This window comes from Camelus dromedarius, chromosome 32 (genome assembly GCF_036321535.1).
Source record: "Camelus dromedarius isolate mCamDro1 chromosome 32, mCamDro1.pat, whole genome shotgun sequence".
NCBI classification, from domain to species: Eukaryota; Metazoa; Chordata; class Mammalia; order Artiodactyla; family Camelidae; genus Camelus; species Camelus dromedarius.
In genome coordinates, this window is record NC_087467.1 from 8,305,752 (window position 1) to 8,318,420 (window position 12,669).

The 12,669-nt window shown below is 34.7% G+C and overlaps 1 protein-coding gene and 1 pseudogene across 1 annotated transcript in view; both read left to right on the forward strand.

Annotated features, from left to right (window-relative positions):
• The first annotated feature begins 3,492 nt into the window (after positions 1 to 3,492).
• Positions 3,493 to 4,187, forward strand: LOC105087064 (elongation factor 2-like; annotated as a pseudogene).
• Positions 4,188 to 8,639: 4,452 nt separating this feature from the next.
• CCDC178 (coiled-coil domain containing 178) overlaps positions 8,640 to 12,669 on the forward strand; it is a 260,878-nt gene continuing 256,848 nt past the window's right edge. The window contains 1 exon segment of the mRNA XM_031438906.2: positions 8,640 to 8,688. Within this exon segment, the coding sequence (XP_031294766.2) occupies positions 8,640 to 8,688 (49 nt within the window).

The following is a 12,669-nucleotide window of genomic DNA, read 5'->3' on the forward strand; positions in this document are numbered from 1 at the left end:
ACGTATGTATAATTGAATCACTGTGCTGTACACCAGAAACTAGCACTAGGTTGTAAATAAACTATACTTCAATTAAAAAAAAAACCAACAATGAAAGCATAAAATACTCTATGGAAAAAATCCCACAAGCTTATTTGGGTTATAAAAGAAAGTAGTCATTTAGCAATCCCAAACAGTTGAGGCTACCTCACAATGGACTTCATGTAGGATTATGAATCTCGTGTAGGATTTTAGTGTTCATCACCACATTTACTTTCAGAATATTTCAATAACTTTGATTTTAGCTTTTTATTCATTCTATCAATATTATCTGAAAAAAACTTGTTATTTCATTTTCACAGTTTGTATAGTGAAGTTTAAGCAAAAAAGTATTCATTTCTGGAAACTGATTTCAATCTTAGATTAGCAAAATGGCAGGTTATTTACATAAAACAATTTTCCCAAAGACACAATTTGGAAAGAGATAGGATAATCAAATTCTATTTGTCTATCTCTTGTTCAAATACTTGAAAAGAACTATGGAAAGTTTGGGGGTTAATTATGTTAATTAAGAACTAATAGTTTGTCCTAAGACTGGAGAGCTGAGCTGGGGATTTCCCTTGCAATCACCTGACAATGACTATTTATTTTGTATGCAAATAGAAAGTGACCAGTCTGCAATGGGTTTGCAAGCAAAAGCTCTTGTGTGTGGAACATAAGGAGAAAGTTAATCATGTTAAACAGGACAGGCCACTTGCCTTCAGTCTTTTCAATGGAGAAATATATATATAGTCAGATAAAACCACATATCACACTATTTAGTGGAATGTGAGTGTTCTTTGACATAGGTTATTCCTGAAAATGCATACAAAATGGAAATATGGTTGGATAACTCTTTGGAAAATAATTTGGTTAATAAGTTGTCTTTTGAAATGTGCTCAGTAAGTTTAGGACATTAGAAATAATGTTTGGAATTTTGGCATAAATAGTGATTTTTAGTTTAACTTAATTTCTACCTCTTTGGCATCATAGCATTATTAAGTTTCCCATCCTCTTTGTAAGACAACAACCACTATAGAGAACATTTGGCTTATCGAGCAAAGCACTGAGATGTCCATGTTCAAACTAAAGGAACTTACCAGTCTTAGCATGCTGATTTTAAACTTTTAAGCCCAAAGCAATCTTTGCTGGATGATGTACCAAACCTAACCACGAACCAATCTTTGAAATAGTTTGTCATTAACTTTGTCATTAACATCACAAGAACACAATGTCAGGTCTTATTTATTAAGACCTGATGATATTCAACATAATAACTTTTCTTAACATCAAAAGTAAATCCTTTCCTTATGTTGGGTCAATCACCATGAAACACTGTGGTCATGTCAAAATTCTTATTATACTACAAATAAGCATAGCAAATTTGATGCTTATTCTGTGCTCTTAGTTGAAATAAATAAAACAAATTATTAAACTTTTCAGTTGTTCTGTACAGTCACAGCCATATCTTAACATGCTAACCAACAGTATTTTCACATGGCTCATGTTTACAAAAAAGCTCTGGGAAAATAATTTCTATTGCAATTAACAGTACATTTTTACAAACTTACCGTCTGTGAAGTCTACATTTTCAGGCAATATTTTCACTAAGTATAAAACTGCATATCATTGCAGCATCACTTTTTTGTTTGTATGAAAATACTGATAGTACCTTAGTTTTTCAATTTCTTGTTTTTCATATTGAATCTTTTCCATGTAACAGCCAGATGCTGTATTGTTTTTTTTTTAAAAGTGTCTTTATATGTTGATATAAGAAATATTTCATACATGTAAAAATATCTGTAACAATTTGTAAAGTACAAAGGGTACTGATAAAATTGAGTATCTGTGCATTCATAATGCATTTTAAGGAATGGAACCCTATGCTCTCTCACCTCTTCCAAATCATATTTAGTTTTATATATTATATAAAAATATGTTAATATACACATATACACAAATTATATAGTTTTACATTTTTAATCCTATTACAATTTTCAACTGTCTTATTAATTCACTAATATTAGCTAGATCTGAAAATAATGAGTTGATTTTTACTTTCTATTGCTTAGTCTAGATTCTTTAGTACCTGGTAAAATGGAGGCAATAAAAATGTGCACAGTTATCTCCCTGTTTCTGATTTTTAAAATGAGACTTTTAATGTGTCAACATTAAATCGTATGTTTTTAGAGACAATTTTTATAATGTACCGTAAATTGTGAACATGTATTGAATTTTATGAATGCCTTTCCTACATCTATTGAAATTTTTCTGCAATTAAATTTTTCTTCCTTAATCCTTAAATTTAATGCGTTGCATGAATGAATCTCAATTATTAAACTTTTTATTTCCAGGGAAAATTTAACTAATTTTGTTTTATTTTCTTTTAATATACTGCTGGATTTGGTATGATAGTCATTTGTTTAGGATTTTTCCATTTATGCTTTTGAGGAACACTGGCTCCTAAGTCATCTTATGTTGTTCTTGTCTGATTTTGGTAGTAAGGCATTTATAATCTCATAATTGAAATGGAGAATCTTTCCTCTTTTTTTATTCTCTAAGAAGAATAATTCAATATTTTAACCACTTTTCTTGACTGGCTGAACTTATGTCTTAATTTTTGGGGAGATATTAAACTGTTGATATAAATTATTAGTTATAGGACCATCTAGGTTGTTAATTCTTAATTCACTATTGGAAAATTATAATTATTTCTTTAAAAAATTTGTTCATTTGGTTAAACTTTACCTGTATTGATACAATATTGTTAATAACTTTTCACGTATATCCTCTGTATACAATTATTTCTCCTTTAAGTTCATAATATTGTATGTTTCTTCTGCTTCTTCTCTCTTGTCATGATTAACTTTTCCAGATGTGTTCATCTGTGCTAATTTCTCAAACTGGTAATTTCTGACCTTTTTAATTATCCCTAGGGTGTTTTCCTTGTTCTTCGTTCACTTTCTATTAATTTCAGATATTATTGCCCTCCTCTCTTTCTTCTACTTTCTTTGGGTTTTTTTTCCCACATATTCTTAATTTGGATGCTTAGATCACTAATTTTCAGCCTTTTTTTCTTTTCTAATTATTTAAAGTTACAAATTTCCCTTGACATATCATAGATATAATAAAAAGAACTGGATGTCAAATCAGACTTATATGAAGATTTACTCAGCTTGCAGGGATTTACTCAGCATGCAGCTTTCCTAAATGCTATTATAAGTAATATTGTGTTTAACTTTAAAAAATTGAGCTATAAGTCATATACTATCATAAGAATTCATCTCTTTAAAGTGTACAACTCAGTGGTTTTAGTATAACCGCATGGCTGTGCAATCATCACCATTATCTAATTCCAGTATATTTTCATAACCCCCCAAAAGCAGCTCTACACCATTAGCTGCCACTCCTCACGCCTCTCCCCCCCCCCCCCCCCCCGGCAGCAACCACAAATCTACTTGCCTTGTTGGGAGCATGTTGGGCCCGGTGGGTGTCAATCATTTCCTGGCGCAGACCTGCACCATCACCGTCTTTGAGCACGTCCCCATGCAGGTGATGCAGTTCAGTGTAAACCCCGTCCTCGGATTGGCTATGGAAGCCATGAACTCAGGTGGCCTGCCCAAGCGGGGAAGGGGGGGTGCTGAAGCGGCCAACCAAGTCGGATCCCACTGGGCAGTGCATCACCGAAGAGTCATAGAGCACAGTGCTTAAGGTGCTGAGTTGCATCTGCTGATCTGCCTGAAGGACCACACCTGCATCTTATCAAAACATCCAACCAGGTCGTCTCATACATGCCGTGAGACCCGTCAGCGAACTGTCCAAAGTGTTCTGCCTATCCAAGACCTGTGACAAGCGACAAGGCTGTACATGAAGCCCTTCCCCAATTGCCTGGAGGAGGACGCCAAGGGCGAGGAGTGCAGCTGTCAGAAGCTCAAGCATCAGCCCGCTACTTGGCGGATTCGTCCGAGAGGGTTGTGACCTCGGCCCGCAAGATCTGGTGCTTGGGGCCCGGCGGCAGCAGCCCCGACATCCTCACTGATGTCACCAAAGGTGTGCAGTCCCTCAACAAAATCAAGTTTAGTGTCCTCGCGGCATGCTGGGCGTGTTCTTTGAGGCCCAGGATGGGACGCCGCACCAGCACCCCAGGCCTCTACGCTGCTGCGTGCTGACTACAAGCGCCGGTTCACAGAGCCCAGTCCCTTGCGGAGGGCCAGTGTCAGAAAGAAGTGGCTGGGGGCATCCACGGTGTCCCGAACTGGAAGCGAGGCCACGTCTTCAAGGAGTCTTAGGTGGACAGCACCCCCATGTTTGTCATGAAGGCCTACATGCCCGTCAGCGAGCCTTCGTCATCACCGCCCACCTGAGGTCCCCCACGGGCGGCCAGGCCTCTCCTAGCGTGTGTGTGGCCACTTTCAGATCCTGCTGGGGGAACCCTCGCGCCTGTGTGACCATTTTCAGATTCTGCCGGGGGACCCCGGCGCCCACACCTGCACCTCAGTCAGGCTGTAGCGGAGATGCGCAAGCGCAGTGGCCCGCAGGACGGCAGCCCCGCCCGCCCTGGACAACTTCTGCCGCAATGCGTAGGCTCCCAGCAGCACCCGGGGCGGGAGTCGGCGCGCTTCCGGCGAAGCCAGCGGGGCAAAGCTCGGGAATTCCCCTCGCGACGCCGCGCGACCGTCCAGACAAGGAGATGCGCCGCCTCCAGGTTTCTGGGGCCGCTCCGTGCTGCCTCTCATCATCAACACTGATGCCGTTTCTTTTGAAACTTAGGTGAGGATTCAAGAGGTGACAGAAACACCCTCACAGCAGTGACTTATTTGGCCAGTCAGGGTGGGGGAGGCGGGATGGGAGACCGTTTTGGACATTTCATGTAAACGTACTGGTAAGATTGTTGGTTTTGTACCTGTCTTCTCTTAAACTAAAATTTGGTCAAGGTTCCTTTTATAAATGAATCATATTCCATTGTATGAATATTCCGCATATTGTCTGTGCATTCATCGGTGGATGGATGTTTGAGTGGTTTCCGCTTTGGGGCTATCATGAATAATGTTATGAATATTCAAGTACAAGTTTTTATGTGGGCACCTGTTTTCATTTCCGTTGGGTTTACACTTACGCCTGGAATTGCTTAGGTTATTTGGTAACTTAATGTTTAACCTTCTGAGTAATTGCCAATTTTTTTTTTCCAAAGCAGCTGCAATAACTTACATTCCAGATAGCAATACACGAAGAGGCCAGTTTTTCTATCCCTTTGTCAACACTCGTTATATTCTGTTTTTTTTTTTTTAACTTTATTATAGCCATCTTAGTGGGTGTGAAGCCATCTTACTGTGATTTTGATTTGCATTTCCCTAATAACTAATGAGGATGAGGATCTGTAAATATGTTTATTGACTTTTGTCTTCTTTGGAGAAATGTCTATTCAAATCTTTTGCCCATTTTTAAGTTGGGTTAATAGTCTTTTTTATTGTTGAGTTGCAATAGTTACATATTTTAGAAACTAGACCTTTATTATATATATGATTTACAAATGTTTTTGCTTGTTAACTCATAGTAGGGATTGCATTTTCACTTTCTTGATAGTTTTTTGCAGCACAAAAGTTTTTATTTTCATGAAGCCATTTTATCTAATTTTTAAAATTGCTTGTTCCTTTGATATCATATCCAAGGTTACACATATTTACCCCTCTGTTTTCTTTTAAGAGTTTTATAATTTAACTCTTGCATGTAAGTCTGTGATCCATTTTGAATTCATTTTGTACATGGTTTGAGAAGGGAGTCAAAATTCAGTCTTTTACATTCATATATCCTGTACCATCTGCTGAAAAAAAGACTGTTCGTTTCTCATTATATCAACTGACCATAAAAATAGGTTTATATCAGGAATCTCAGTTCTATTCCATTGATCTACTTGTTTGTCCTTATGTCAGTACCACCTCATCTTGATTATTGTGGATCTGTAGTAAATTTTGAAATCAGGAAATTTGATTCCTTCTAGTTTGTTCTTTTTCAAGGTTATTTTAGCTAATCTGGGTCCCTTGCATTCCATGTTAATTTTAGAATTATTTTGACAATTTCAGGGAAAAAAAGGCTATCAGAATTTGATAGAAATTACATTGAATCTGTATATCAATTTAAAAAGTTTTGGCATCTTAACAAAATTATGTCCTAGAATCCACTAACAGGAAATCTTTGGATTTATTTAGGTATTTAATTTTTTTCAATAATGTTTTGTAGATTTTAGTGACACTTGTTTAGCGAAACGTCTTGCATTTCTTTTGTTAGTTTTTTTCCTAAATATTTTATTCTTTTTTGATGTCTCTATTAAATTTTGGATGCCTTTTATTTCATCTTCTTGCCTAATGACTCTGGCTGAGATCTTCAGAACAAATTGAATAGAAGTGGCAAAGTGTAGATCTGCTTGCCCTTTTCCTGATCTTGGGGGATACCTTCATTCTTTACCATAATATCTGATTTTAGCTGTGGATTTTTCACAAAGTTGAAAAATCATATTGAAGAAGTTTTTTACTACTCGTATTTTATTGAGTGCTCTTTAAAAATCATGAATGGGATTGAATTTTGTCAAATTTTCTGCATCTACTGAAATGATTGTGTAATTTCTTCTCTTTATTAGTGTTACATGATTGACTTTCAAATGTTGACACTTTTCTGGGATAAAGCTCACTTGAACATAATGTATAATCCTTTTTATATGCCACTAGATTTGATTTGGCAGTATTTTGTGAGGATCAATGTTCATAAGGAGTATTTTGTGTATAATTTTATTTTCTTAGAATGTTTTTGTCTGGTTTTGCTGTGAGGGTAATATGGGGCTCATAGAATGAGTTGGCAAGTGTTCTCTTATGTTTTTGGGAAATTTATGAAGCATCAGTGTTAATTCTTTCAATATTTCATGATACTCAACAGTGAAGCCATTTGGCCAAGGACTTTTATTTGTGGGAGGATTTTTTATTACTGATTTAATTTTTTTACTTGTCAAGTTCTAGCTGGATTTTCTTTTTCTCTTTGGGTCAATGTTAATAGTTTGTGGTTTTATAGGAATTTGTCCATTTCATCTAGGTTATCTAATTTATTGACACAAGTTTGTTTATAGTGTTCTCTTACAACCACTCTGTAAGGTAGTTAGTAATATCCTTCTTTCATTCTTGGTTTTAGTTCTTTGAGTATTACCTTTTTTTTTTTTCTCCTTGATTAGTCAAGGTAAAGTTTTGTTAATTTTGTTAATCTTTTCAAAGAACCACCTATATTGTTTTCCACAAATGTTCAAAATACCAGCTGTGTGGGTGTATCAGTATTGTCACAAAATACCAGATGTTACTTAGTCATTATTATATAGCTAATTTATAAAATATAAATCTAAATTTGCTCTAATTTACATTTTTATTACCAAAGTGTGAAATTAATTTCCATATGTTCATTTAATCTTTTTATTTACTCTCTTTTGAACCTTCTGATGATGAATTCATAATTTTAAGCATTTTAGCTAATATAAATAAAACCTTTATATGTTATTTCTCTTTGTGCCAAGTTTAGTGAAAATATTTGCCCAAGTCTGTCTTATAAATTTCAGTCTTGATTCAAAGATGGTAAAGTAATCCTTTTTCATATATTGTTAAATTATTAAATTTAAATCATGTGGGGGTAAATGTTATACATTATGCTAATTTTTGTGATGTTTAATATGTTTTAAAAGACATGATATATCATGATATGTCATGTGTTTTAAATTATTTTCAGTGGAAAAAATGATTTGATAAACTTATCCTGCCGTTCCAAGAAATGTGAGTACTATACACCAATATTTTATATTGAATCACATTTATATGAGAGAAATTTTGGGGGGTTTGTGAAATTTAACAGTTTTAATCCCCTCCTGAATTCTGTTTCCTCCCAGATTTGGAGGGTAATATGCTTTAGGATATATTCCTCAGAGAGTGTCCTGCTGAATATAAATTGTAAGATATGCTTCAGGAAAAAAATGATTATGAGGTAAAATACAATTTGGAAATTCTATAACATTCATTTTATTTTTGGAATTTTTTGATAAACATTTACATATGGAAAGCCCCAAAAAGTCCTGCAATGAAGATACCTCCTTAAACCATACATTGATTATTTGATCATAGAATCCCTTTTCTTTATATACTTATTAGAATATCACTGGATTATGTATTTTTGAACACAATTTGAAGAGTGCTAGTGTAGTTGAAAAGATTTTATAACTAATTAATTATTAAGAATTTAATGCATTTTAATAAATATGTATATGATAAATATAGGGCTGTCACTCTATTTTAGATAGAAGATATTTTTATCACCTCCAGAAATTTTCTCACCTACCGTAGGGAATCACTATTTTGATATCTATTGTAAGAGTTTAGTTTTGTCTTTTTTTGAACCTCATAATAATGGAATTATACAATATCCATTTTTTCTGATTATTTTTGCTCTATTTACTTTTGAGTTTCACCAATGTTACTCCATGTATTAGTAGCTCATTCTTTTTTACTGCTCAGCATTATACTATTGCATGATTACTCAATATTTTTAAAAATTTGTTTTTCTTGTGATAGACATTCAGATTTTCAGTTTCTGCTGTTATGGTTGAAGCTATCACAAGTTCTTGGACCTATACTTTAATTATCTTGGGTAAAAGCTTTGGAGTGAAATTACTGCATTGTAGCATAAATAGATTTAACTTTATAAGGAACCATCAAACACATAATAATAGATTCTTCTGTTTGAAAAATTTTAAACACTTCAGAGATTATAAAATGAAATATAAAATTTCCCTTCTGTCTCTACATTCCTCTCCTTTCTTAGTTTCTTGATCTGTGGACTTATATATGCAACTGCAAGTATCTGTCAGAGTCTATGTCTCTTTCTAAAAAACAAAAAGTGATGACAAAACTTACACATAAATATATATCTTGCTATTTTTCTCAGTGTACCTTGGACTACTTTCTGTATTGGCACATAATGATTTATGTGTTTGCTGTTTGCATTTATGTATTTATTTGTTGTTTTTCCAGCTTTATTGAGATGTAATTGATATATAACACTGTGTCAGTTATAACATGATCGTTTAGAGGGAGATAATTAGGTTTATTTATTTGTATTTATTTATTCATTTTTTAAATGGAGGTACTGGGGATTGAACCCAGGACCTTGTGTATGCTAAGCACACACTCTGCCACTGAGCTATACCCTTCCCCAGCATGTACAATCTGATTTCATATGTGTATATGTTGTGAAGTGTTGACCACGGTAAGGTTATTGAATACAACCTTCACTTGACATAATTACCATTTTGTTACTGTAGTTATGGTAAGAACATTTAAAATCTACTCTCATTGCAGTTTTCAAGTATATAATACAGTACAATTAACTATAGTCACCATGCTGTACATCAGGTCCCCAGAACGTATTCCTCTTATAGCTGGAAGCTTGTTCCTTTTGACCAACGTCTTCCCTTTTCCCCACTCCCCAAGATGGTGCCAACTACTGTTGTACTCTGCTTCTACGAGTTAGGCTGTTTTAGATACCATATAAGAGGTTACATAGTATTTATCTTTCTTTGACTTATTTCACTTAGTGTAATGCCCTCAAGTTTCCTCCATCTTGCAAATGGAAGGCTTTCCTTCCTTTTTAGGCTTAACATATTTAATTGTGTGTGTGTATGTATATGTATATCACATTTTCTTTATCCTTTTGCTGTAGATGGATATTAAGTTGTTTCCGTGTCTAAGCTATTGTGACTAACGCTGCAGTGAACAAGGCAGTGCAGATACCTCTTTGAGATAGTGATTTCATCTCTTTCTATAAAAACCCAGAAAAGGGATTGCTAGATTACATGACGTTTTTATTTTTAAGTTTTGAAGACCCTCCATACTGCTGTCCATAGTGGTTGTAGAAATTTATATTCACATGAGCAGTGCCCAAGGATTTGCTTTTCTTCACATCCTCACCAACATTTGTTATCTCTTGTCTTTTTTATAATAGCCATTCTAACAGATATGTGGTGATATTTCATTGTGGTTTTGACTTGCATTTCCCTGATGATTAATGATTTGAGTATCTTTTCATTTACGTATTTGCCATTTGTATGTTCTTGGGAAAAATGACCACTCAGTTCCTTTATCCATTTTTAAATCAGATTATTTGTTTTAATGCTGTCAAGTTGTCGATTCCTTATATATTTGGATGTTAATATACCCTTACCAGATAGATGGTTTGCAAATATTTTCTCTCACTCTATAGGTTGCCTTTTCATTATGTTAATTGTTTCTTTTGCTGTGCAGAAACTTTTAGCTTGATGTAGTCTCTCTTGTTGATTTTTGTTTTAGTTGGTTATGCTTTTGGGGTTGTATCTGAAAGATCCTTACAAGACCCATTTCAAGGAGCTTTTTCCCTATGTTTTCTTTTAGAAGGTTTATGATTTCAAGTCCTACTTTTAAGCTTTTAATCCATTTCAAGTTAAGTTTTGTGAGTGATGTGACATAGAGGTTCAGTTTAGTATTTTGTATGTGAATATCCAGTTTTCCTCCCACTATTTATTGAAGATATTATTCTTTCTGTATTGAGTAGTCTTGGCTTCCTTATCAAATATTAGTTAATCACTAATACATGGGTTTATTTCTGGATTCTCTATTTTATTCTAGTGATCTGTGTGTCTGTTTTCATGCCAGTACCTTACTGTTTTGTTCATTATAGCTCTTTATATAGTTTGAAATAAGGAAGTGTGACGCCTCCATCTTTATTCTTCTTTCTTAAAATTGCTTTGGCTATTATGACTCTTTTGAAGTTCCAAATGAATTTTAGGATTTAAAAAAAATCCATGAGAAATGCCATTGGAATTGTGATAAATTTTGATTTGAATGGACATTTTAACAATATTTACTCTTTTCAGCCATGAACATGTGATCTTTCCATTTATTTGTGTTCTATAATTTCTTTCATCAATATCTTACAGTTTTTGGCATATAGATCTTTCACTTCCTTGGTTAACTTTATCCCTAAGCATTTTATTCTTTTTATGCTGTTGTAAGTGGGATTGTTTTGCATGACATAAGTATATATGATGTCATAAGATATATATGAGATCAGCTACCTATGATCTCTTTTGATTTCCACTTGTGTGGAATATCTTTTTCCATCCCTTCATTTTGAGCCTATATGTGCCTTTAAAGGTGAAATTAGTCTCTTGTAGTAGCACACATATAGTTGGGTCTTGTTTTTTTATCCACTCAACCACTCTGTGCTTTTTGATTGGAGAATTTCATTTATTTCCATTTTGAAGTGATTATTGATAGGTGAGGACTTCCTGGTGGCATCTTGTTGATTGTTTTCTGCCTCTTTGTGGTTCCTTTATTTATTTCTTCCTCTCTTTCTGTCTTTCTTTTTGAATTGATGATTTTTCATAGTGCTGTACTCGGATTCCCTTCTTTGTTTCTTTTGTGTATCTACTATAGGTTTTTGCTTTGTGGTTATTGTGAGGCTTAAATGAAATATTTTATGATAAAATAGTCTATCTTGAACTGATAACAACTTAGCTTCAATCACGTGCAAAAACTCTTCCCTCTTACAACTCCCCTCACATTCTGTGTTTTTGATGTCACAATTTACATCTTTTTATATTTTGTATTCTTTAATAAATTATTGCAGCTATAGCTATTTTAGTACTTCTGTCCTTTAACCATTAACTAGAGTTAAGTGATTAATACACCACTATAGTATTGGAGTATTCTGAATTTGACCATATACTCATCTTTATGTTTTTGTTTCTACTAATTAGTGTTATTGTTTTTGTTTTACTAATTAGTGTTATTTTAACTAGAGGAACTCCTTTCAGCATTTCTTGTCAGGCAAATCAAATGATGATCACCTCCCTCAGCTCTTATTTGCCTGGGAACCTCTTACTTTCTCCCTCATGTCTGAAGGACGACTTTGCCAGCAAAGCCTCTAGGGTCCTGTGCAGAGCAGGCCACTGGGAAGCACAGGCACTGCTGCTGCAGGGCGGGTACTGAGAGCTTCTGCCGTTCTTCCTTATTCCAAGCCATCTGTCTACTTCTCAGCTTTGCTGGTCTGTGGGTGGGGTGAACCAAAGTGAGTCCTTTGTGAGTTCCCGAAAAGGGTAAGGAAGCTGGTTGCTCACCCTTTTCCAGTGACGAGAACTATTTCAAGGCAGAGTTCCCTCTTGGCACTGAGCAGTGTCGGCTTAGGGGATGCAGGCAAAATGAAACTGTTTTCCTTGCCTCTTTTGTGTGTGGTTATTCTCAGGTTTTTTGTTCCACTATATTGTTGAAATTTCTTAAGTGGACTCCTGCACTCTCCCAGAGCTAATTTTGTTTGTAGATAGCTGTCTAATTGTTGATCTTTGATGGTGTCCAGAGGCTGGGGTCTCCTACCATACCATTTTGGTGAAGTCAGTATGCATGGTCTTTCTGTTTGTTTTTAAGAGGTACATGATATTTTGTATACCTTCTTGTGAGTGTTAAGCCAATTGAAGAACACAAGAAATATCTAGAGGGATTCTACCATAGCTTTTGTTTAATATCAATACTATAGTTGCTTTTTAAGGACAACACTTTTGCAACATAGTTTTGTACATTATTTTGCTTATTTAAATAT